Below are 26,889 nucleotides of genomic sequence, written 5' to 3'. Positions count from 1 at the left end.
ACTTGTTGAATGAATGCAGCTACACAGTGGTAGCTCTTAAAGTTCTAGGGCTTATTTAGTCTCATAATTATTTTAATTGGTTTTCAAATGTCCACTCTTCTAAGATCACCTTAGCTATAGCTGCACCCTTATTTTGCCAGTCACGCTAATGTCAATCACATTTTCCTGTTATTCATCACACATATCAACATTTGTTGGAAGTTGGGAAGGTGATAAAGAGTACTTTGAGTCATGTTCAAAGTAACAAAAAGTCAGAGAGCTGGATTAATTGCACAATAGTACTAGTGACTGAACAGATAAAACTACTTCCTATTTATAATGTAGTCCATTAAATGTTTTCCCACTTTTATAAATACTAAACTTAAACATCAGTGGTTGGCTTAATGTTATATTTGGTAGACATTTAAATTAGCTTAGAATTATTAATATTAATTTTATATAGTTTTCATAGTCTCTGTAATTTTGTGTATATAAGTATATATATATATATATATATATACACACACACACACACACAACAAAATACACACATATATGTACATTTTAGTCATTGGGTTTTAGACCAAAGTTTTCCAGCGAACGTCCTGTTATGATGGTAATGACCTTGTCTGAACTTCATAATATGGTAGACACTGATCACTTGAAACAGGGCTAATGCAAATGAGGAACTGAATTTTAAACTTTATTTACTTTTAGTTAATTTAAATAGCCACATATGACTAGTGGATACTGTCCTGGGAAGGACCATTGGAGACCATGGGTGGACAGTGCTTATATATAAAAAGACTTAGTCCACCAGATTAGAGCTCCCCTTTATCTGGAAATTTCTGCTGTTTTTTTCAAGGTGAAGAGTTAAATGAAACAGCAAACAAGAATATTTTTGAATTACAGCCCTATGTAAATGGCTATGGCTCAGTGCAGACTCAGTATAAGTTTTATACTGAGACTAATTTATTCAGAATAAACTATCTAGAACCAGGTGGGTACTCAAAATATTGCTAAAACTATTGATAGTATCACTCAAAAAAGTTACTAAAACTACCAATGAATAGTATTACTAAAACTGTTCATTGATAGTTTACTACATTCCAGGCAGTGTGTTAAATACTTCATACAAATTACACTTAATATTTATAAAAAAAACCTTTCTATATTTTCACTTTTTTTAAAGATTTATTTATTTATACATACAGGAATTGGGGTGTAGGCGAGAGGTGTGGGAGGGTGAAAAGATTCACCAGAGACAGAGTGAGGAGCAGAACAGGCAGATCAACAGAAACACATCGCTGAGGGGAGCAGCAGGTGAGACAGGAGAGGTCTACCATGCCTTGTGGGCCAGCTCCTTGGCCAGGGATTGGATTTATGCTGTGGTGGCTTCGGACAGCCTCACAGTGCTGTGCTTTAACCCCTTGTTCCACTCCGAGGGCCCCTATTTTCACATTTTTATGGATGAGGACTGGGTACAGTTTAAATTACAAGCCCAAAATTACACACTGCTCAAATGACTGAACCAAGAATCAAATCCAGCTTTGCCAGACTCAAAAGCTTATGATTTCAACTATACTGCTATAATACCTCTTTAATATAAACACGAAGTTTATTTTTAAGAATAGACTGCTTTAAAATACATACTATATTTAAGGTATGTAAACTTCATTTGCCCTGGGAGAACCTAAGAGAAACCTTGGAGAGATTTTTAAAGCAGATCCAAAAGGAGATAAGAGGTCTAGTGACTCAACTTCCTGGAAAGACATACCAGATTTCTAAAGGTCTCAGGTTAAGAAAGCAATAGTTTCAAATATGACCCTCCATTTAAAGTCACAACATTCTACATTGTTGAAGTTGTCCTGAGATGTAACTACTTCTCACAGACATGCTGTGCAGCATGTTCAGATAGAGTGACAGATTTATTTTGGGGTAATTAATGCTTCTATGAAAGAATGATAGAGCTGGGTCAAAACATGTTAAAGTATCTGATTTGGAGGACAGATGCGAATGTTACTTATCAAAGATATAATTATCGTTATTAAGGTCAATGAGTTAAAATAGGCTCCCGACCACAAGTTAAAGAATTTCTTATGTTGATAACCTTCAAGTACATTTCCTCTCTTTTTGATCTCACTCCTGAGTTCCAGGCTTATGTAACTGTAGTTTATACCTTTAGTAACCATTTCAATTGGCATTTCAAATACTAATGTCCAATATAGAAATCTGGGCTCCTTGAGCCTTAGTCTTCCCCACCTTATTTGGTATCTCTTAGTTACAAAGGTGGGTAACCTAGGAGTCATGTTTAATTTTCTGTCTCTATACTCCTCACCCACTCCAACATAAAGTCCTGTTAATGCTATCACCCAGATACATCTCAAATCCGGCCTTCTTTCCCATTTACTAAACTACAATTTTCCTAACCTAAACCATAATCATCTTTCCTTTGGTCTCCTTATTTCCACACTTTTGAAAATGTAAATCAGGTGATGTCACGCTTTGGTTTAAAATCTCCTAATGACTTCCCAACATTCTTAGATATTCATCTAGTCCTTGGCATTACCCGTGTCCCTGAAGGACCAGTTCTTATCTACTCACCCAACATTCTCTTCTACTACCTCCTCTTTGTTCACCTTATTTCAGACACAGAGGACACAATGCTATGTCTCTATCTTGAACATATAGGTTCAAGGACATTTGTACCAGTTGAAATACTAGTTGGAATGCTCTGTTTTAAACTTTTGCATAACTAGCTCTTTCCCAACTCAGTCCAAATACTCCATACCCAAGAGGCTATGAGATGTCTAAAATGGCCCCCATCATTCTGTGTCACCTTTTAGCACATGAAACTTTTGTTTTCCTTATGGTTCTTACTATTTTCCAAATAGTGATTATTGGCAAACTTATTTATTGCTTATGCACCTACTTAAATGTAAGCCCCATCAAAATAGGGACCTTTTTTGATTTTGTTTTTCTACCACTGTTTCCCCAGCACTTGTTTATTCCAGGAATACCATAATAGCTCAATAAGTACTTGTTGAATGAATGCAGCTACACAGTGGTAGCTGTGGCATGTTCAGCCTAGAGGAATAGGTCATGTAAAAAAAAAAAGAAAAAAAATTCCCTGAACTCTAGATGACAGAATTCTTTCTAGTTCTTCCTTTCCTGCTAATGGTTCCAAAATTTCTCATATCAGTCTTCCCTGTTTCATTTGTCTTTACACCTTGCTGTTTTTTTTTTTTGGGTGGGGGAGAGGGATCTGGCTTCATGTTTGAATTAAAAAAGGAAATAGTGTGTGCATTGTTTCCTAGGGTCTTGGCTAGGAAATGTGATATGATTGCCCCAGCAGGTCTCCTCCTTTCTCTGGTGTAACCACCAAAATCATGGGCAAGACATGGTATGTTCATTAACAGTTTCCCCAGATACACAAATTGGGCTTACCTGCCCCCTGCTGGTCTGTAGAGCAAAATGAACATTTGCTTCAGAAGAAGCTTTCTAGCAAGGACAATGAAGAAAGCTGTGTCGGGTGTTAGGAATGTGATTGTTGTGAAAGGGGTATTCTGTCAGTAACTGAAGTGCTCTGTCCAAGCTCTGTGGAATTTGCACACGACTGGATAGATGAGAAATCTTCCTTTTTAAATGGTTTCTATTTGATTTTTAAACTTTGTCTCTGGGAAGTTGGCAGAGAGAGGCTATTGCATCGGAAGAGGCAACGTCTGCCTTTAGGTAATTTTGTTTTCTTTTGCTTCAAACTAGCCTTTCATTACTGCTTGCGAGCCAGTCCTCAAAGAGGACCAGCCCTTTCCCACCCTGTTCTGCATACAAATGCAAAATTGGTATTTTGCATTCTCCTCTCAGATTCTCTGGCAGTTTTATGCTGCTGTCTCCTTTCTTATATATGTTAGAAGTGAGCTACTTATTAAAAACAGTTTTTGGTCATCATCATCATCTGCAAATATTATGTGCTAAGCTGTCAATTAATGCTTTCTTAGTTCTAAGAGATGCCATTAATTTTTACAGATGGGAAAGAGTCTTGTAGTCTAACACATTTTGCGTTGGGTATTCAGCTCACGATTTAGGAAAAGTGGCTATCTGCTTCAGGAGCCCACGATTTGAATCATTCATTTCTCGACGAATTCAACAAGGGGCAAGGACAGAGCGCTAGACCCTGGGGGTGCATAATAGGTGAGAAAAAGACACATCGCCATAAATTGATAAAGACCAATAAAGAAATCCCATTACACAGCGGATTAGGTAGAACAATACACATCAGGAAGGCAAGATGGCAGTGTCGGGCGCGTGCGATGCCTGCAGCGCTGCGGCGACACGGCGTCTGCTCACGCAAAGGGATGTCAGCTGCAGATCAGGGAAGGTGAGGAGGTGACAGGCTGAAGGGGACCCGTGTCACGTAGCAGCCGCCCCTCTTGGCCCCGGGGCGACCGCTAGCGCAGCCGGGTGTCCGCCGCAGGGGCGGAGAAGAGCCACAGGGAGACCCGCAGCCCCGCGCGTCTCCCGGCCGCCGGGCTGACAGTCCCGCCCGTGACGCGGGGGAGGCGCGGACCCCCGGGGAGCGTCCGCTCCGCCGCCTTCCCTTTCACGCCCGACTTCGGACGCCCCGGCCCGGACAGGGCTCCCGGGGAGAGTCCCAGGCGCGCACACCCGGCCGATGCTCGGTGCGGGGGGGGGGGGGGGGTCGGTGCCGGCTGCACTGCGGTGAGACCCGATTGAAGGAGACACGGCGTGGAACAAAGGCCCGCGCAGACACGGGAGGAGAAGGCGGTGAGCCTTACTGACCTCATGGTGTCCGGCTCTGCGGGCCTCCGGGGAGGCGCGGGTCGCCTCGGGTTTTCTCCTCCGGACGGCGGGTCCCGGGCTGCAGGGCGGTGGGGCGCGCACGGGCGTGTGCGCGCTTGGCCGGGCGCGCGCTTGGCCCCGGCATCCGTCGCGCAAGGTCCGTGTCCAGGCGTCAGTCTTTGTTAAAGCTGGACCCCAGCGGGAAGGGAGCTGGAAAGCGAATCTGATCCCTGACTAGGCGGAGTCCATCTCCAGGAAACGGAAACTTCTAAAGGAGCCAAGAGTGTGGGTTTGTGTGTGTCGCTTGACGGACCCCGGGGAGACCTTCACAGAGCGCAGTCCTTGGGTCTTGAATGTGTTACTGGACCTCTGGGTTTGGTTTCACCTGCCTCACTGAGACCGGGTGCTATTCAGTTAACCTGGATTTTATTATTATTAATTATCATCACCATCATCATCATCATTATTTTAAAAGTAAAATGATAGGTTGTTATCATTTTATTTTTGTTGGAAGGCTGACACAGGTACTCTTTTAGCTTCTGCACCCTGGCCTGAAACTGAAGATCCTGCCAATCTTGATTTAATAGACGACACTGTAGTGCTACGCACCTATACTATTACTTCCATTGGGTAAATTTAGAGAAAAAATTGAGTCAAAATGTGCATAACTTCAATTTACGATAAATGCTGCGAAACAGCTTTGCAAAGAGGTTTTTATACCCTCCTGCGACTGAATGAGAACATTTGCCCTCTGTACAGTTGCCAACCATCCTGTAACAAGGTCCCAGCTCAGATGGAGGTAGTACTGGAAATTGAAGCAGAAAATGCCATACAAGCCATACATTAAAAATTTTGTTCCCTTTGTATTTAATCCCTCATTCCTTCAACATATTTTATTGAACAGTTGTTAAAAGTCAGGCATGGTTTAAGACACTATCAATCTAGTAATGAATAAAGCAGACAAGGAACCTCCCTTCATGGGGTGAATTTCATGGAGATTAAGAACAAATCAAACGTGGAAGGAAAGCAGAGAGAGGGTTGGCACACAGGATGTTTTGCTATTATAAATATGTTGGTGAGGGAAGGTGAAAAAATGGTAACTGAGCAAAGATCTGAAGGGGTGAAGGTGGGAGAAGAGTGATTAAGGGGCTGGAAAAGAGCAATTTAGGCAGGGGAGGCATCAAAAACAGAGGCCTGAAAGTGGGCATGTTGCTGTGTTGAATAGAGTGCTGGAATGAGAGAGTAGGCATAAGTCCTAAGAAATAAGGTCAGAGTGGTAAAGTGGGCATACATAGCCTTTGTTTACTAAGGTGTAAATGGATAGCAACAAAGCAATCAATGGCAAACGTCAAAGGAAAAAGAATTCCTGGGTATCTATTTATAATATTTAGGAATTCAAATTCAGAAAGACAAGAAAAAAAGAGAAGTGGAATGTAAAACATGGCAACTGATCTAAAATCTGTTTGGAAGACGGAAACTCAAATAATAGGGTAGGTGCTCCTTCGGCTGTGTTTCAGAATAAACACTCACTTTCAGCAACTCTGCCAAGGACTGGAAGTAAGTCAGAGTTTCTCAACCTTGGCACTGAAGACATTAGAACTGGATTATTTTTTGTGTGGGAAACTGTTCAGTGCATTGTCATATGTGTAAGTGCCATCCTTGTGTATGTCCAATAGATGTCAGTACCACTTTGCAGCTGTGACTAGAATTCTGGTCCCCTGCAACTTCTTTTTGTCTCCTGAGGCAAAATGCTCCTTTTCCCCCTCCTATCCCCACCCCTTAAGCTGAGAATCACTGATGTAAATAGTACTCTTGTGTGTACTTTTGTTTTTTAAGATTTATTTATTTATGCTTACAGAACTGGGGTACAGGCTAGAGGTGTGGTGGCTAAGAGGATTCACCAGAGACCAAGGGCGGAATAGAACAGGCAGATGTGCTGAAATGCACTGCTGAGGGGAGCAGTGGGCGGGTCAGGAGAGGTTTGCCACTCCACGTGTGTCAGCTTCTTGGCTGGGGATCAAACTCGTGCTGCAGGGGCTTCTGAGAGCTTCATAGTGCTGTGCTTTAACACAGCACAGCCTGCAAGGGCTAGGAGATGGATTTCAGGAATACAGATCAAGAGCTTGGGAATGTTTCTGGACTTCCATTTTCTAAAAGGAGGCCTGAGCGAAGGGTGGCTATGGAGGGACTGTCAGAGAAGGCGTATTCCCTTCTGCATGTGTTGTAACAGGGACTTTGTTGCTAGTTGTGGCCAGACCATTGGGGACACAGCAGTCATGGAGCTGGTTTGCAAGGTGAGATTCTGATACTTGAGCAGAAATTCTTGTACCATTTATTGAAAGCATATAATAAAAGCTGACCATGCCACCGTGGTGTGAGGAATACTGTCTAGAGGGTGGGATAGTAATGGGGGACAAAGTTTGATGAAGGATAGGGAAGGGGAATCATGACCATATGTCAAGAGCCATTTGCATCAGCTAAGTACGATTTTATCACAGGCCACCATGGAGATAGTCACATAATCAGGTCCCTGGGCCTGTCTAGTGATACAGGCTATACTCTGTAGTTGTCAAGGAATGCTTTGTTGTGATTGGCAGATGCAAATATGTCACAGTTGCTCATGAGTGGCCATCTAGTAGCCAGCTCATAGGAACCTACATGTCCCCCCCTTTCTGTTATATAGGCAAAAAAAAAGAGGGGGGGGCCCTCCCTGGTGGCGCAGCGGATTAAAGCACTGCACTGAGAAGCTAAAGCCACTTCCGCATGAGTTCGAATCCCGCCTGCCCCGGAGGAGACCACATGGCGTGGCAGACCTCTCCTGACCCGCCCGCTGCTCCCCTCAGCAGTGTACTTCATCTACCTGCCTGTTCTGCTCCCCACTCTGTCTCTGGTGAAGCCTCTCACCATCCCTGAGCCTCTGGCCTGTACCCCAGTTCTGTATGTACAAATAAATAAATCTTTAAAAAAAAAAAAGAGGGGGGAAATGAAGAGTGGACTGGCAGATCAGCATGGCTTGTTGGCAGCCAATGTGCTGTGTCATGTTGGAGGAGAGATGGAGCCCATAGTTTGTTGTTGAATCCAAAGTCCAGAGGGCTTTCTGATGTTCGCCAAGACAGGTAGCATGGAATCCAGCATGGTTTATTGCTTTTGGACTGGCTGGGGACAAGACATAGCATTATGGACATAGGCCTAGTTTGGATAATCCAAGCTGGGGTAGACTCTAGGTAGAAGGCTTTAGTCTCAATGCAATTGCAGGTCTAGCAGAACCATGAGAATGGAGACGCTGATGGCCACAGCGATTTGCAAGGAGCTAGACTGAGTCTACCACATTTAGCAAAGAGCTGGGCTGTGGATCTATGCTTATAGTTAATGGTGAGAGCTGTTGGTTGGTCAGAGAGGCAGTACTAGGTTAAAAAACACCAACTACCATGATCTCTGCAGATTGTCAAACCCATCTGACACAAATGAATTACACAACCATAGCTTTATTATGCATTAACCAGATCTGTTTTCTGGGGACAGATTATTAATAGCAATAGTTGGGAAGAACTGCCTAATAGAGAATCAACCAGCTATCCAAAATTGGTTTACTTTGAATGTTTCTGACTCTGGGAGAGTTGACATATTTGGTACCTCACAGTCTTCTTGCCCAAATACAAGCACTTGAAGTTATTGTTTTGTTCAATGTGATGAATCTCCAATTTTGTGGTAAGGAAGTTAGGGAGGTTGCTTCAGTGTAAATCTTTACTTAATGATATAAAATCTGCTCACCTTGGTGCCTATAGAATTTCAGTAGAAATCCAAAGTCCTGTCCAATAGTTCTGTGAATTCTTTGGGGACTTGTACTCTCATGGATGAGGTGTCCTGACCAAGAAATACAGGCATCTTCTAGAAACAGGGAAAGGTACAAAAGAGGATTATCCCCTAGAGTCTATGGAGGGACTGTAGCTGTGCTCATATCTTGATTTCAGCCCAGTGAAGCCACTTTCACATGGCAGACCTCTAGAACGGCAAGATAATGAATTCGTGGAATTTTCTTTAAAAAAAGATTTATTTATTTATGCTTACAGAACTGAGGTACAGGCCAGAGGTGTGGTGGGTGAGAGGATTCGCCAGAGACAGAACAGGCAGGGAAACAGAACAGGCAGATGCTGAGGGGGAGCAGTGTATTTCAGGAGAGGTCTGACATGCTATGCAGGTCAGCTCCCTGGGGGGGGGGGGGGATTGAACTTATGCTGCAGTGGCTTCAGAGAGCTTAATAATGTGGTGCTTTAAACTGTTGTGCCACCAGAGAGAGCCTGAATTTGTGTGATTTTTAAGCCACCAAGTTTGTGATAATGTTTCAAACATAATAAAAAATTAATAAATCCCCCAATATAAATGAAAAACAATGACATTGCTTGCTTTTTTCATTTAAAAATATTATCTTTTTGCATTGCTTTTTAATAGAATGTCATAATCAGAGATTATAACGAGGGCAGTACCAGCAAATGAATGGATAAATAATGCTTCAAACAAAATGGCATAAAATAAGAGAAGCTGCTTGGAATTTGATAGTGGGTTAAACTTCAAACATCCTCATAGAGAAAGCTGACCTTTAATTGATAGTGAACTTGTTTTACTGTCTTTCTGATTGCACTGCAGGAAGTTTGGTGAAAATAACTGCTTTGTTTACTGATGGCAAGCAGAATATGTTCCCTCAAAATGTGCTGCTTTGACATAAAGATTATTTTGAGCCAAAGGCAATTAAGAAAAAGATCTCTGAAAAGCTCTGTGCCCTTTTCTTATCTGTCTCCAAGTAGGACAGATACTCATACAGGTGTCTGCCCTCCCCTCTCTACCAGGAAGGGAAGAAATTAATTGCCTAAATACAGATTAATGTTACCACTTAATTATTACTGATGCAGAACTGAAACCCATATAATGTTACTTGAATAAAAATAACAAATTAATTGCCTGATAGAATCTGCATTAATTCAGAGTCAAAGCCTAATAATCTACCTGATAAGCCTTACTAACTTGCTTTCATTAGTTTCCCTCTATTTTCACATTTTCATGGTTCACAATCCTAGGCCTTCCAAGTCTTATCACTTCTTTAAAAATTTATTGGTTAATATGCTACATCAGTCCAAGTTCTAACCATTCCTTTAAAGTACTCATTACTGGGTACTTCCAGATACATGCTTGAAGCACATCTTCAAAACTATTTTTCTCTGTTAATGTCTTTTCTCAGTTTTAACTTATGATATCCCAGCCAATAAATCTAACATGCATAAAGGAAAAAGAATTTTTTCCTTTCCTACATCACCGTAGTTCTTTGGGTGTCTAGTACTGAAATCCATTTGCTCATAAGATAAATGAATTACACATTTTTATTTTACGTAAGTCCAGTGTTTTATTTGCTACAAATATGATCAACAGACAGTTTTTTATTATCTAGCTCCCAGAGATAAAGATGTTCTGTTTCATTTTTTTCTGGGTACAACTAATATTTTATTAGGCTTAAGTAATTGTTCAAATATTGCAACTTTACTGTGCATAGCCTATGTCCCTAAAAAGCAACCAGCAGAAAAGTTTAGTAAGTGTTAACCTAAAATCAAATGCAGTATGCAAGTGGTACCTAGGATTTCAGTCCTGGGATCCATGTCCTTCAGCGTTCTCCAGGTCAGCAGCCAGAGATAAAGCTTGCTCATAATACTGGAGGGCCTTAGTTATGTCTCCTTGCAATTTATAGCTCAACCCAATGATGCTCAAGCTTTCCAGGTCTAATTCATTATTTCTGAGTTTCCTGAAAGCCAATTTCCTTAAAGAAGAGATACTTTTATCCCATAAATACGATGACTTTCCTATCTTTATTGCTTTTAAATAATGGACAATTGCATCAACTTCTGATTTCTTGTGAACTTCCTGGTACTTGCCATAATTGAAATGTATTGTTTGCAGTTCTTCTTCTCTGCACAAGTCCATGCATAACAATTTCTGATAGATGTCTTCAGCTTTTCTGTAGCTACCTGCTTCCGTGTACGTCTCTGCCAGGTGTATATAAGCAAGCACAAAAGTAGGCTTTATTTGCACGGCTTGTTCCAAATGAGATATGACTAATTTTGTTAAATTTTCAACATTTTCTCTAGACTGCCTCCTACACTGCCAATTTGTACTTCTGTTTATTTTGAATATTTGCGACCTGTAGCAAAACCCCAGCTGATGGTGCAGGAAGGAAGAATTGGGTGTTGCTCTCAAGCCTTCTTTTAGGAACTCAATAGCTTTATCTAGAACTCCTTTTCTTCGGTAAAACTTGGCTGCGTACCGAAGGATGTAGACATGAGAGGACATGTTGTTCAGGGCTTCTTGAATGTAGCGTTCCCCTTCAACTTCTTGTCCTATTTCCTGAAGCTTTAGGGCGAAGAGAGCCTTAAGATATACATTATCTGGGTTTAGCCTGAGGGCATGTTTTAGGGGTTGCAGACTGCTATGTCCTGTTTTCTTAATGTTTTCCAGGCGATACATGATGATTGCATACCCAGTGCTGGACTCCGGGTTGTCAGGGGCCACTTGCAGAGCCTTTTCAAAGCAGGCCTTGACCCGTTCATAATTAGCTCCTCCACATTTCAGCAAGGCCCATCCTTCTTGACAGTCCATCTCAGGACATTCCACTTTATACCTGGAGGAACTTGCAAGTTCCTTGCAAGTGTTCTCTACCTTGTCCAGGTAAATCTGGGCTTCTGCCTGTCTGCCCATGTGGTAATAGAGCCAAGCACAGTTTCCCCAAGTAACCAGACTTCTCACATACGATTGGTTGGCATCTTCTTGCTGGATCAAGTCTTCGGCTTCTTTCAGGTCAGTCAGGGCTTCCTCATGCCGGCCTTCCAGGTGTTTCATGTAGGCCAGTAGGTTGCACATCTCCACATCACACTGGATGTCTAGATAGGCCATCTGATCAAAGACCCTGTTTTCTAAGTCAGGCATTTCAGTGTCTTGAATTTGCAACTGCCACGTAAAGTGGCATCTCAGTTGAGCCAGACTATCTTTTATGAGATTCCCATTTGACTCACTGCTGTAAAAATAAAAATAAACCAATTATTTGCATTTGTAAGGAACATTTACTTCAATGGAAATGGAGCTAGCACTTTAAGTAGTCAAATATTACCCCCATGTCCCTGTCACAACATTGTATTATATCAGAAATCCTATCAGAAGCACAAAACGAGACCAGGTAACATTCTCATTGGAAAATAAAGGGATGGAGAAAATTCACAACATCCAGGTGAGCAAGGCAGGGGGTTTTCAGGCTTACTACTGACTACAGCAGTGGTAACATAATGGTCTGATTTCCAAATTTTTAAAACTTTGTTGAATTTTTTGGACAAATTTTGAAATTTCTGAAAGGCTCACTGCCATCTACAGCAGTAGTAACATACTGCTCTGATTTCCTGTGATTTCTGAATTTTTTTGAAATTTCTGAAATTTACATAATTGAAATGTACCATTTGCAGTTCTTTTTCTCTGCATGGGTTCATGCATAACTGTTTCTGATAGATGTCTTCAGCTTTTCTGTGGCTACCTGCTTCTATGTGCATATCTGCCAGGTGTATATAAGCAAGCACAAAAGTAGGCTTTACTTGCACATATATCCTTAGAGGTGATGTCCTGGCCCGAGTCTGTTCTTGCTTCAGGGATTGACTGTGTGGCAGGCTCCCGAGGTGAGAAACTCCAGAAAGATGAGACATGCCTGTGCATGTGTGTTGTGGTGGAGGGGGTGAGGTGGAGAGTTGAATCACTGCTGTACTTAAGAATGGTCACTGATGCCCTCCCTGGTGGCGCAGCGGGTTAAAGCACAGCACTAAGAAGCTAAAGCCACTTCAGCATGAGTTCGATCCCCACCCTAGAGGTGACCCACATGGCGCGGCAGACCTCTCCTGACATGCCCATTGCTCCCCTCAGCAGTGTACTTGGTCGATCTGCCTGTTCTGCTCCCCACTCTGTCTCTGGTGAAGCCTCTCACTGCCCCTGCACCTCTGGCCTGTACCGCAGTTCTGTATGCACAAATAAATAAATCTTAAAAAAAAGTGGTCACTGCAAACAGTTGCCAGCTTTAAGGACATGGAATTAGGAAAAGCCTGGGCCCCAAATGTTTTGCTTCTCCACTGGAGAGGGAGCAGGGTGAGGACAGATACCACAGATACCACCCAGGAATATGACCCGCACAAACTCTGTGCTGAGATGCGGAAGCTGCTAGGTTCTTCAGAGATGAGTGACCCAGGCTTTCTAAACATGTACCCCAATCTTGGCATCTCTGTCCAGACGACATTTGTGAGAAGCAGAAAGAGACCCTCCTGCTTCTGGGTGATCTAATCAGGACCAGGCTTCAGGAATTAGTGTGTGGAAAGTACATTGGCTTTTAGCCCACACCGGGACTGCAAAATGTCAAGTGTGTCACTTAACCATTTGTCCATCTGTCCAAGGTTATTCAGCCAACTTGCCAGAAAAGAATTATTGATCTTCCTCATAGGTAGTTACTCATCAATATGTGTCATCTTTTACCTCCTTGTTTTGGGTTCTGGGAAGACTCTGGAAAAGAATGTCATTATAGTAACATCCCTCTAAAAGGAATGGAGAGACCAATCCTGCTTTAGGTATTTAGTGTAACTAATGAACACACAGTGTAGTTATTAGCAGTGTAAGCATTATTATGAAATTCCAAGTGTGTGCACATGTGTGGTGACTTTTGGATGTGGCAGATATACTTAAGCTGTCAGGCATTTTCCTGGATCCTTTTCCCTTAAGCTATTTTTTTTAAAGATTTATTTATTATTTTCTGCACATAGAACTGAGGTACAGGCCAGAGATACAGAGGTGGTAAGAGGATTCACCAGAGACAGAGTGGGGAACAGACCAGGCAGATTGATGACACTGCTGAGGGGAGCAGCTGGTGAGACAGGAGAGGTCTGCTGCACCATGAGGGTCACCTCCAGGGTGGGGATCAGACTTTCATTGAAGCGACTGCTGCTAGCTTCACAGTGCTGCACTTTCACCTGTTGCGCCACCAGGAAGGACCCCTCCCTTAAACTACTGTAATCCATGAACACAAGAGCAAGGAGGCACTCAACCTGTTTCTTGTCATTGGACCACTGAGATCAGGGGGATTTTGATGTGGATTTTATTCAGGCTAACATAGTTCAGAGCCCCCTGAGACTGCTTCAGCTCAGCAGGTCCCCGCAAAATCTCCTGGGCAGGCTTGCAACTAGGGAGAGAGTCGGGGGAGAGGGAGGGGAGAGCTTGCTTTCCACCAACCATGCAGTTGTAGACAACATTAATCTAAGTGCCACCACTCTGGTTGGGTCTTGTGACCATCAGACCTGGGTCTCTGTTCTCTGGTGAACAGTGTCAAAGTTTCCCCTGGAAAATCATCACTGCACTAGAGAGTGCTACATAGATGCCATGTGAGAGTGCTTTCTTATTCATTTTCATAAGTGCCCCACTGCCCTTAGGAGGCAAGCTCTGTAAGAGGACATAGGAACACACTTCTGTCTTGTCCTCCCTTGCCCTCTGGTCCTGCCTTCAAGACCATGCTCTCTGTTCATGGCAGCTAACCATGTAGCTTTATTAATCTGAAGTCTTTGATTTTTGACTTCTTTTGGATTGTCCACTTGGAGCACCAGCCAGAAGAGAGAACACAGGCCCTCCCTGGTGGTACTAAGGGTTGAGTCACAGCACTATGAAACTCTCCATAGCCACTGTAGCATGAGTTCAATCCCGTCAGGGAGGTGACCCTCAGGGTGCAACAGACCTCTCTTGTCTCACCTGTTGGTTCCCTCAGCAGTGTATTTCAGTAGATCTGTCTGTTCTGCTCCTCACTATGTGTCTGGTGAATCCTCTCTCCCCCCACACGTCTGGCCTGTACCCTGGCTCTTGTATGCATAAATAAATAAAATAAATCTTGAAAAAAAAAAGATAGAGCACAGAAGGAGGTGAAGCTCGGGGTGTTTATTGCTAAACTCCCACTCTGTCAGGCTCTGGTTTGTCAGTGGTTGAATTGTTCCCCAAAAGTCTCTGAGAAGTTGTCTCCTTGCAGCTCCAGTTGAGTGTGTCCTGGGTCTGATGGCTCCTTATCCCTATAGTTTTAGGGGGATCAGGTCACCATTGTGGTTAGGTGCTATGCCCAGCACCATTTTCTCCGGATTTTCCTGAAACTTGGCCAACCTTAAATAGCCCACTTGTTAGACTCATCAGTTACTAGGCTGAGGGTGCCTTCAGAATCATCAGTGAGTCAGCAACCTTGGGAAGGAGTCAGGAGAGGTCTGCCATGCCATGTGGGTAACACCTCCTAGCTGGGATCGAACTCATGCTGAAATGATTTCAGCTAGCTTTGTAGTCCTGCACTTTAACCCCGTTGCTCCACCAGGGAGGGTCTACCTTGGCTATTTTGATGGTCTCACTACTTATCATCACAGGCTCAACAACCACATTGTGTAATGGCCTAAATATAAATTCATGTAATTCACTCAATCAAAATTTATGTAATCCTTCTTTTTGTCCTCATGTTTCTTTTGTTTTGATTCATGTTTAATGAAGTTTTCTATGAGGCCAAGAGATGTACACGAGTGTGATGGGATAATAAATTCAAAATAAAAGCAGCAAAACATTCCCAACAGAGAATTTTGACTTGAGGAAATGAATCTTGTTTCACTTGGATGCCTGGAGATAGGACCAGCTCTGACATGGCATTTGAAAGTCACCCTAACCCTGGCATGGGTTAGTGTAACTAACCTACAAACCTGGAAGAATGTTGGTCATTTTTTTGGTTTAGGGAAACACTAATGTAATCACTAGGCACTGCTGTAATCTTTATTTTGTGCCCTTATGGTAGAGAAGAAGCCTCTTCCCCCAACCCATGTGGAGGTCCCCAACTGGGAGGAGAATACTTAAATATTTTCCTTTATCATGGAGAGTGAAGATCTTTGACGCTATACGCAGCCTAGTAGTGTGGCCCTTGTACTCTGTTAGGGAGGCAATTAATTTCCAGGTCTTCCTGGCTGTCAGCAAATCTAGAGACCAGTAACAGCTGCTCACTGGGTTGTGGGCTCAGGTGAGACACCTGAGCTGAATGAGAGTCATAGTTTATATAGTTCATAGATGGGGCATGGGTTCAAGGGAGAACCAACCAGCTTTCCTGGCAAATGGCACATGGAATGTGAAAGGAAGGTGCAGGGGTTGCAGGGCAATGGGCAATGCAGAGCTACCAAGAGTGAAGAGCGGGGAGCAGCACAAGAAGTACATTTAGGGGGCGCTCAGTTTGCACATGTGTCCTGGCCCATCCACTGATGATTACATTATCGTAGTTGTCTTAATGAGATTCTGCCATTTCTGTGGATACTGACAGCTTCTGGGACCATAGTTCTTCACCATAAAAGAAGAAGTGCCAGAATGCAGGACACTCAATTCTTTGAAACTTGAGGCTCCCATTCTTCGGCTGAGTCTTGGAGCTGTGGATGAGTTGGGTATAGCGTGAGGGTATTAGCTCCAAGGAGGAGTTAAGGTGAATGTGTGTGGCTGTAGCTATCATCCACTGTCCCTTATTAAAGAAGTTTGGGGAATCAGAATTACTCTTAGTCACACAATTACCTTTTTTGTGAGTTTAAAATTTAAAATTTATTGTAGCATTATTACAATCAAAACACAGTATCACTATCAGGAATACATATCAATATATGGCTAATGTCAAGAGTAAGACAGCTATATTCCACCGTTAGTTAGTAACTATTCATTCCACTAGGAGGGCTTGAAGGCTACATAATGATGTGTGAGGGATGTGAGACTGTGTTGGTAAAGTCACCAGTATGTCACTTGGCAAGAAGGACAGAAATGAGGGTATCAGGCAAGCTAAGTGAAAAATGAAAACTAATCAGTGCTATGTAGACTAATAGCATGTTTCTTCTAATAGAAGAACCACAGGCTAGAGAACTGTGTGTTGTGAGTGTGGACAGGGAGAGGGATGTAAGAAAACAACTCTCTAAAAAAAAGTACATTGAAGCAATAGGCAAACTCAGATTGGGCAACGCCTGACTTCCTGAGCCTCCCTTCCTGATGGTCATCATTCCAAGTTTCTCTGATGCTCTGTTCCTTTCACTCCTATGTTCTTCAGCTCTGGAATCAGGAGCTCTCTGTGTTAGGACCCAGTTCCTCACTGTGTTCTTCAGGCTCAAGATTTTGCAAGAAAAAGCTGTCAATGCCTGAAGGGCTATTCTTCAGCAGGCTTCCTAGTTCCTTCTCATAACACCTGGCTGCTTGCAGCAGATCTCCGTTCGCTTTGTGAATTAATCCTTGGTGATACCAATACTTTGGCGCATATTTTGGAACTTGACTTTCAACTATATTCTGTTGTTGGCATTTCATATTTTCCTTTTCAAATGGCTTTTGGCAAATGGGCAAACCCACTAAATCTCTTTGAACATCAGTGTCTTCAGACTTCACATGATTCTTCTGAAAATTGCAAGAGCTCTCATGGAATTGTTTCTCTGTGTTAGGGACATCTTTACTAAAAGCTGTCTGAGAACATTCTTCTGTTTCTAGGAGCTCAGTGAGATCAGAATATGTATACAGAGGACTTAGTCCCTTCTCAATAGCTTTATTCAAATAGTCTTTAGCATATTCCCTTAGTTCTTCAATCTTCTCTTTATTCCCACTGACTTCAGATTCTCCTGTATTTTGAACTTGTTTGATTTTTGCTCTGTAGCAGCATGCAATCTCGTAATATAGATAACCTTTATTGGGTGTGAATTTGACTGCCTTCAGAAAGATTTCAATAGCTTTGTCTAGATTGCCTTTTATTTTGTAAAAATTGGCTGCCTGACGAAGGACATCTGTTTGGCAAGGAGCTTTCTCCAATACTTTCTCAACCAACTGTTCCCCTTCTGCTTCTTCATTCATTTGCAGCAGTTTCAGGGCTAAGAGAACTTTGATATACTGATTATCAGGATTCAGCTTAATGGCCTGCTTCAGAGCACCAACAGAGAAATGCTTTTTTGGTTTTGCATCCAGACGGTACATAGCGATTGCTAGTCCAGAGGAGAATTCTGGGTTATTGGAATTCTTTTCCAGTGCCTTCTCAAAACAGACCTTTGCCCTTTCATTCTGGTTATCTCTGCACTTTAACCATGTCCATCCTTCCTCACATTCAAGCTCAGGACACTCGATACTATAAGGATTTGAAAACTTCTCACAGACTTGTTTCACCTTGTCTACATACATCTGAGCTTCTGAGAGTCTTCCCAGGTGATAGTAGATCCAGGCATAGTTTCCCCAGGTGACCAGACTTTTGAGTTCTACTTGATGAGCATGAGCTTGCTGGGTGAATGCTTCAGCTTGCTGTAGGCATTCCAAGGCTGCCTTGTTCTGGCCTTTGCAGTGTTTTATGTAGGCCAACAGGTTGTACATTGTGGCTTTGAACTCAATATTTAAGTTGTTAATCTGTTCAAGCACACGGCTTTCCAAATCATCTGGGACATCATTTTCTTTAAATAAATTCCATGTGAAATGGCATTTCAGCTGTGAGAGGACTTTTTCCAGAGAACTCTTGTCCTCACTGTGGAGAAAATAAACATGGGTCACTGTGATGTGTACTCTTCAAGCCTTGCAGCAGGGATGCAATTACAGGTTAATTCTAAATGTCAGATTGACTGGGCCATGGGGTTATCAGATATCTAGTTAAACATTCGCTCTGTGCATAAGTCTCAAGATGTTTCCAGAAGGTATTAACATTTGAATCCATGGACTGAATAAAGTAGATCACCCTCGGTAAATGACCGGCCTCATCCCACTTGAGGGCTTGAGTAGAACAAAGGCAAATGAAGGATGAATTTGTCCTCTTGCCTGGCTGCTTGAGCGGGAAACTGGCCTTTTCTCCATGAGACTGGATTTTAAACCAACAACCTCTTCATTTTCAGGCCTTCAGATTCAGACTAGAACTTCATCATTGACTTTCCTGAATTCAAGGTTCTCTATATGTTTCCTTTGATACTGTTTCTCTGGACAACCCTGACTACCACACTCAATTTCTCTTAAATAGAAGAGGAGGTTGTTTACTCTTCTCCTTTGATTCACTTTCTTGTACGTAAGATCTGTTCAAAAACTTACAAAACAGGTTGCTTGCGTTGTGTGAGTGAATGTGCAGAAGGTGAGGTTGGGGGGGGTCGGTGGAGATAGGAGGAGAGAAGGTCACTCAAGGTAATGTGGTCTCTCTTGTCCTGCACAATTAGTTACTAAGTCAGTTCTCTAAACACACACATTCTGGCACATTTTATTGAGTCTTTCAGTGATCTTTTAAAGGGTTATTTCTTTGTGTCACTTAATTATTTTTTAGGGATACTAGGTACAGTAAAGTTTATCCTGGCCTTCTCTGCTCCCAGAAATGGTTAGAAGGATCCATGTAAGACATGAAATCCTGGGGATATTTGCTACCATGCTATATAATTTAGTCTTTTCCCTTTATCTTCTCACTGTTTTCCTATAGTCACATACCAGCTGTCAAGGTTTAATTATTTAAGCAGACTTCCAGGCATAGATAAAATCTGCAGAAGCAATGAGTTGGTTTTGAGAGACAAATAAACATTGACAAGTATGTACTTTGATGTCAGGGACCGAGACCAGGACTTTGCCTCCTATGCACAAAAAAACACTTGATCGGAACTTAGGGTAAACATTCCAGGTCAGCCACCACCCTGTTTCACACCTGCCAGCAGCTCATCTGCCGCCGCCCTACGCCTTTCTACCTTGGTCACCTTCGTGCCCACTCCGGCATGCCTGGCCCTTTAGTGTGCGCCAATGCGCTTGCTGACAGTGTTTATCTGCAACCTAAGACAGGCACAGTCCCCCGAAATCGTGCATGTTCATATTCCCCTCAAATGCAAAACTGCAGCTTTTATAAAACAAGAACCGGGGAGATGTCTGGACGGAGACCAGGACTTTGCCTCCTATGTACAAAACAACACTTGATCGGAACTTAGGGTAAACATCCTGGTTGAGAATGCAGCACACCTGAATCCCTTCCCCCACTCCCCTTCCTTCCTGCTCAGCAAGCTCTGGCGCCTGAGAGATGACGATGGATCCCTCCCCTCAACCCCATTGGCTTTTAAGACATTAGACCAACCCCCCCCCTTCCTTCTGTGCCGCCCTCAAGTATATATATATGACTGTTGTAAGAATAAAGAGCGCTTGCACGCGTCTCCGTTTTTTGCCTTCTTCCTCGCGCTGTCCCTGGGGCTCTCCACCCTCGCCTTGCTCGTCAAGGCCCCCCACACTTTTGAGTTGAAAGATGCTGACGAGTATCACTTGCCCTCTGAAAGTGTATTCTCATATATTTGCTTGGGGTTTGGGGTATATTTTATTGAGTTCCTGCTCCTTTGTTTACTAGTAGATTATTGGCATCATAAGGTTAGTGAAAAAAATTCCCAAAATAATTAAATCCATTAAACTTTGGATTTCACAGAGTAGTGCATGTTCAAAAACTGTTACAAATGAAATAGTTCTGCCAACTTATTTGCCACAACATGACATGGGAGAACATTCATCCAAAATTGGCATCATCTATTCTTACCAATATTATATTAAAAAGGACAGAAAAAGAAATGGGAAGTGCTTTTTCAGTTTGGTGATACTATCTCTGTTTTTGTAAGACTGGGATAGGTATGGCAACAGAGAGGGCACACACTTTGACAATCAGTGAGCACATTTCCAGTAAGAGGCAGCCTTTAAGTACTTATTGATATTAAGTATGTTTTTCAAGGTGCGACATGTTCCAACCCTGTCATGGATAAGTTCAGGAGATGTTGATTACTTGAACAGTATAGGGCAAGTAGAAGAGGTCATTCAATATTACTGAACCTGTGAAATAGCTCTTACTGGAAATCTTGAAAACACTTTATTCCTACCAAAACTTCAGCAATACTAAGCTAGCCAACCTCACTAAAACATTTAGCACAATAATGAGCAATTCAGTAAGAAAATTAACTCGGTATGTGACTTTATTATTGTAAAAATGATTGAAAATTGAAATTCAGGTTTTCCAATTTTTCCTTAGGCTTCCTCCCTAAAGCCTTCATTTTATTGGTAGTAGATACTTGCTGTCTCCTGGAAGTGAGATTTTGAGCAAAATATATTAGACAGAGTGGGGAGCAGAACAGGCAGATCGACGAAGTACACTGCTGAGGGGAGCAGCGGGCAGGTCAGGAGAGGTCTGCTGCACCATGTGGTCACCTCTGGGGCAAGCGGGAATCAAACTCATGCACAAGTGGCTTAAGCTTCTTTGTGCTGTGCTTTAACCTGCTGTGCCACCAGGGAGGGCCCTGTAGGGGAATTTTGAATATCTGAGGGGGAATTTTGAGTATCTGAGGGGGCGGCAGAGTTCCTCCATGGATGGGGGAGAAGTGGACCCATCAGGGGACAGTACTCGGCATTTCCCCAGGTGGTATTCTTCTTCGGTAATTTTTAGCACTGCTGGGGAGGAAGAGCCAAGACTGCTTGTGTCCCCAAAGCTTGTGGGAATAGGTACCTTTATGTGGGTTTTAGTTCAGCATAGACCAGAGACTACCGTCCAGAGTAAAGAATCTGTGGCCATTCAAATCAGTGGCACTTGACACATACTCAAGCAAGCTCCCCAGCAGGGAAGTTACCAAGTCTTGGACTGGACAGGGCCTGGATTTCCACCTCCCTTAGGCAATCACAATTAACCAGGAATCTGTCAGGGAAGAACAACCTGGGAGCTTGGCAATGAATCCCTTTCCCCCACCTCCTCCCCAGACATAACCCTGCAGAGCATTTGAGAATGCTTTCTCTTCCTTACTCCTGGTGTCTTCCCTTTCTCACTTCATGAGGGACAACAGTGATGGAGGTTGAGAGTAGAAATTTGGAAAAGCGGCTACGTACGGCCAGAAACCTGGTTCATGTAAGGCCAGAAGCTTGGGGGTAGGAGTGATTAACCTGGTCATTAAACCAGCTATAAAAATGAAAAAAAAAAAAAAAATCCTTAGGCACCTACTTCTCTGGCAAGTAGCAGACTGCTATAGAGAGCATCCCAGAGGCACAGAAGAGAGATGGGATATAGACATGGAGACCATTGCAGAGAATCACTGGTCCTGACAGATCAAACTAGTCACAGCCTAGAAGCGATTAGACTAAGAAAAGTTACCCACTCCCCAAAGGAGTGAGCATCTCCCAAAGAGAAGACCTGATCAGTCCAGTCTCGGGGCTGGCACCTGGGTGGCAGAGGGTCTCCCGTGGCCTGCGACTCTGCAGGTGATTCTCTTCACCGACTCTCTCCCTTAGAGGGCCGCAGAGGCAGTGTCTCCCAAGGCCGCCCACTTTTACCAAAGCTGTTCCTTTCAGGAGCAGCTCTTTCTGCCTGCTTGTGCTTGTGCAAACATCCTTTATTCTTCTTCCCCTTTTTATAATCAACCTGCCCTTTTGGATTTAACTCCCACCTTTGTCTCGTGGAGACACTCACTGCGTGGGACTGAAAGGGGAGGGCTGGAGAAACTTTTCCCAAGACCTATGCAAAATTTCAAATAGGATCCCATCCCCCTTCCTTAGCTATTCACCCTCTATTTCTCCCTATAGGTATTTGGTGGGAAAGGCATATTTTTCTTCCAGCACTGCCTTTTCTGAGACTCTAACAGATCCATTTACATTTTTAAAAATGAAGTTTATAGGCCCTCCCTGGTGGCGCAGCGGGTTAGAGCACAGCACTGAGAATCTGAGGCCACTTCCGCATGAGTTCGATTCCCGCTGCCTCCTGCCCCGGAGGAGACCACATGGCGGGGCAGACCTCTCCTGGCCCGCCTGCTGCTCCCCTCAGCAGTGTACTTCGTCGATCTGCCTGTTCTGCTCCCCACTCTGTCTCTGGTGAGGCCTCTCACCGCCCCTGAGCCTCTGGCCTGTGCCCCAGTTCTGTATGAATAAATAAATAAATCTTTAAAAAAAAAAAAAAAAAAAAAAATGAGTTTATAAAGATTATCTTTTATTTATTTTTAAAAAATATTTATGCATACAAGAACTGGGGTACAGGCCAGAAGTGTGGGGGTAAGAGGATTGACCAGGACAGAGTGGGGTGCAGGACAGGCAGATGAATTGAAACACACTGCTGAGGGGAGTAGCCGGTGGGTCAGGACAGGTCTGCCACGTCATGTGGGTCACCTCCCTGGCAGGGGATCAAACTCATGCTGTAGTGGCTGTGGAAAGCTTCAGCGTGCTGTGCTGCACTTTAATCTGTTGTGCCACCAGGGAGGTCCCCAAAGATAAATTTGTATATGCATTAAAATGAACCCAGTTTAATTGTACAGATTCTTGAGTTTTGACACAGGTTCAGGTAAAACAGCCCACCATCTCCTACATGTTAGGCATCTTTGACATTCTGCTTCATCCCCAAGGTTCTCCCTGTGCTCCTTCCTCTCTAGTCGATCACAACCCCACTCCCAAGAACCTCCAGAACCATTGCTCTGCTTTCTGGCACTAGAAACCTCTGGCACTAGAGACCCCATCAGTATTACAAAAGAAGTCAGGGTATCATGTTTTGAAGTGGAATTCTCTTTTTCTGTTCATCAGCTTCATGAGAGCAAAACAAACAAACAAACAAAAACCTAAAAAACTAAGTTTTGGTTTTTAGTTTTCATATAAAAAATGGAAAAATGCCCACCTGTAAGAATTGTTTCTTCTAACTCCCCACCTTAAAGTGATCAAATGTTTCAGAGCAAAATCCCCCTCAATGTGAGTTAGGCTTGATTAACAATTCCATCTTTCATAATACATGCTGAAAAAAATGTCTTCCTCTCTTCCTTTTAAAATTATAAGAAGAAAACCTCCAGTTTTTTTTTTTCAAATAAAACAAAACAGAAACCATAAAGGGTCAGTTTCTTGGGTTGACATTTGAATGACAAAATAATGTCCTTTCTACCCCACGTCCTGGCTCTGAACACCATTCAGGGATGAATTTTAGTAGCTTAGAACTCATTACACCAGTTCAGAACCAAGTTTATGTAGGAACAAGTGCCAAACAAATACAGGCAAGTTTAGACAGTAATCAGCAAGACAACTCAAGAACTAGGAGCTGGTCTTGCAACTTTCACTCATTGTCCAAGTGTCCTTAGAAGTTTTTCTCACTCACCTCATGATGGCAATCTGCTTCCTGCTGTTCACAGAAGCTGGTGTCCAATTCCAAGCTGACTTGTTCTTCAGAAATCTTCTTGGGTGGCTGAAGTAAATGCTGAAGGAAATTTATGAAATTTATAAGAACAAGGCAGATGGGGGTGGCTGCATTTTCTCAGCCTCTGAGTGGCTGCTTATCCAAATAGAAAGAGAAATGGAAAGTGAAACTTACTGAAATTAAGAGTAGGAAATGAAAACTTAAGGCTGGGATTTAAGAATAAATTCATTTATAACAGGGTGATCCCCAGGGAATGTGAAAGTTCCAGGTTCCCTGCCTACTCAAGGTGAAATGGAGTTGAACAGGGAGGAGGAGAAACCGGAGAGGAGACTGAGGAAAGAAGTGAGCAGAATGCAAACAGGAAAGAGGCCCCGAGGAAGCACATGAAACAGAGACCAGGCTTGCTTCTCGGGACTTGTATTTGTACCAGGGATTTGGGGGACATGGAAGAGGACACTTGAAACATACATGCATGAGAGGCCCAGGGAAGGTTAACAATGCAGCACTTATCTTGGCTTGATTTTGCTCTTTTTCTTCCAGACTTGTCTGGCCCCTTCTGCCCCTTTCTTATGGGTCCCTGCCAGGAGGTGCCTTAACCTGTGTCCCTCTTTGAGCCAACCCTGTATGGCTGGGCATTTAACCCACAAGGGAATGGGGCAATGGTTACAGTGATAAAAGAACATGTCTTGGGCCTCCCCTGGTGGTGCAGTGGGTTAAAGCGCAGCATTAAGAAGCTAAAGCCACTTCAGCATGAGTTTGATCCCTGCCCCAGAGATGATCCACATGGTGTGGCAGACCTCTCCAGGCCCGCCCGTGCTCCCCTCAGCAGTGTACTTCGTCGATCTGCCTGTTCTGCTCCCACTCTGTCTCTGGTGAATCCTATCACCCTTCACATCTCTGGCCTGTACCCCAGTTCTATATGAATAAATAAATAAATCTTTAAAAAAAAAAGAGAAAGAAGTCGGCAGCTCTGATTGTGAGAGAGCAATTTTTTTTTAAAGATTTATTTATTTGCGCATACAGAACTGGGGTACAGGCCATAGGTGCAGGCACAGTGAGAGGATTCACCAGAGACAGAGAGGGGAGCAGAACAGGCTGACTGATGAAGTACACTGCTGAGGAGAGCAGCGGGCGGATCACGAGAGGTCTGCCACACCATGTGGTCACCTCTGGGGCTGTGATAGAACTCATGCAAAAGTGGCTTTAGCTTCTTAGTGCTGTGCTTTAACCCTCTGTGCCGCCAGGGAGGGCCCGACAGATAGCAATTTTAATGAACAAGGAGACTTACTTACGAGTCATTATTGGGTTTCCACAGATAGGTAGTTCTCTGCAGTAAGCCCTGCCAAACCAGTGTTGATATAGAGGCTTAATTATGCTCAGCCTCGTATGCTGCCCAGGTAAGTCTCAACAACATATGAACCTCCTCCTGAGTTGTATACCTGGTGCAGCTTCAGGAATGACCCTCAAGGGAGGGGGAACAGGAAACCTCCAAATCCCAGGGGCAAGGATTTCTGCAGGTTACCAGGGAAGGAGATGAGATGCCTGAGGTTGCTGGGATATAGTATCAGTTACATACTCCTTTGATTGCCTGCTCAGTAGCTTTGATTGATTGCTGAAAATACACTGCAGCAGGCCTGGGAGTGCTATCTCTGAATCAGTGTTCTGATTTCCTTGTCTAACTGCCCAGCAGTGAGATGACTGGATCCTAGGGAATTTGTGCCTTCAGCTCCTGAGGAATCTCCAGGCTATTTTCCATAATTGCTACACAAATTCCCCCTCCCACCAAGTGTGTTTGAGAGTTTCCTTGTCTTCACACCAGGCCAAAGCTAGTCACTTTTATCCTTCTGACAGTAGCCATTCTCACAAGTGTCACATGATTTCCCATTATTTTGCCTTACACTTTGCTAAGAGGAGTCTGTTAAACATCCTTTCCTGTGTCTGTTGGAGCAATCTCTACTCAGACCCTCTACCCGGAAGTTAGCCAGCTGCTTGTTTTCTTGTTGAGGTGTATGCTTTCTACAGTATTGTGAATATTAAGGCCTGTGGGACGTGTGATTTGCAAATATACCCTCCCATGCAGTTGTTGCCTTTTCATTTGATCTATGGTATTTGCTCTTTCATTGGTAGCTTTTTAATTCTATGTAGTCTAATTGTTTATGGATGCTCTTCTTTCCCTTCTCTTGGAATCTGACTCCCAAAGACATTTCAGAGGCTGTTGGCAGGAGAATATTGCCTTTGTTTTCTTCTGTCTATTTTGTAGCTTCATGACTTACATGGAACTCTGTAACCTGTTTTGAATTAATTCTTGTATATTCTGTAAGAGAGTAGTTTGGTTTTGTTCTTTTGTATGTGGCTGTATGGTTTCACCAGCACCATTTATCAGAAAGGTATTACTTGATCCATTGTATACTTATACCCCTTTTCCCTGAAGTTAGTTGCTCATTATTTCTGGGCTCTATTGCTATCTTGTTGATATTTGTACACCTTGTGATACTGCTTGTGAGACTTATGTATACCTGTACCTTGTGATTTACGGGTGGAGGCATCCCCCTGCATGTGTTGTTACCGTCTTGTATCCACCCCCAAAATGCCCATAGTCCAATGCACTCCCTCCCCACTTAGTTATTCTCTCTATTCCCCCAGAAACTCCCTCCTCCCTGCACCACTGATAGTCAGTTATTGGGGTGATGTAATCTGAGCCTTTTTGTTTCTCCATATTCCATGTGTAACTCACTCAAGCTGGTATTTGTCTTAACTTATTTTACTCAGCAAAATCACCCCAGAGGCAACCATGTGGTCACAAATGCAAGAGTTTGTCAGGGTTTTTATTTTTTATAGTTAATTAGTATTCCACTGTGTGTGTGTGTGTGTGTGTGTGTGTGTATACACTACATCTCCCTTATCGTGTGTATTTAGTT

The 26,889-nt window shown here is 43.2% G+C and overlaps 3 protein-coding genes across 3 annotated transcripts in view; all 3 read right to left on the bottom strand.

Moving 5' to 3' along the window:
* Nucleotides 1–4,855, bottom strand: part of IFIT5 (interferon-induced protein with tetratricopeptide repeats 5) — a 12,886-nt gene extending 8,031 nt beyond the window's left edge. The window contains exon 1 of the mRNA XM_012723767.1: nucleotides 4,780–4,855. Within this exon, the coding sequence (XP_012579221.1) occupies nucleotides 4,780–4,784 (5 nt within the window). The 5' untranslated portion in view covers nucleotides 4,785–4,855. The remainder of the gene's footprint in view (nucleotides 1–4,779) is intronic.
* Nucleotides 4,856–10,260: 5,405 nt separating this feature from the next.
* LOC101622653 (interferon-induced protein with tetratricopeptide repeats 1) lies at nucleotides 10,261–11,764 on the bottom strand. The gene has a single exon (XM_004681088.2). The coding sequence runs from the start codon at nucleotides 11,743–11,745 to the stop codon at nucleotides 10,408–10,410; it is 1,338 nt and encodes a 445-aa protein (XP_004681145.1). The 5' UTR covers nucleotides 11,746–11,764; the 3' UTR covers nucleotides 10,261–10,407.
* Nucleotides 11,765–16,467: 4,703 nt separating this feature from the next.
* Nucleotides 16,468–23,953, bottom strand: LOC101622411 (interferon-induced protein with tetratricopeptide repeats 3). Its single transcript, XM_012723502.1, has 2 exons — nucleotides 23,933–23,953; nucleotides 16,468–18,361 (listed from the first exon to the last, which is right to left on the bottom strand). The coding sequence occupies exons 1-2, from the start codon at nucleotides 23,935–23,937 to the stop codon at nucleotides 16,930–16,932; spliced, it is 1,437 nt and encodes a 478-aa protein (XP_012578956.1). The 5' UTR covers nucleotides 23,938–23,953; the 3' UTR covers nucleotides 16,468–16,929.
* Nucleotides 23,954–26,889: the final 2,936 nt, after the last annotated feature.

This window comes from Condylura cristata, unplaced genomic scaffold (genome assembly GCF_000260355.1).
Source record: "Condylura cristata isolate star-nosed mole 26May11 unplaced genomic scaffold, ConCri1.0 scaffold00011, whole genome shotgun sequence".
Lineage (NCBI taxonomy): Eukaryota > Metazoa > Chordata > Mammalia > Eulipotyphla > Talpidae > Condylura > Condylura cristata.
Note: the sequence above shows the minus strand (reverse complement) of the source record. Positions and strands in the feature narration are given on the sequence as shown.

What these genes read in the sequence shown, in the direction of transcription:
- LOC101622653 (XM_004681088.2), bottom strand. Translation starts at nt 11,745, where the DNA reads ATGCCTGACTTAGAAAACAGGGTCTTTGATCAGATGGCCTATCTAGAC.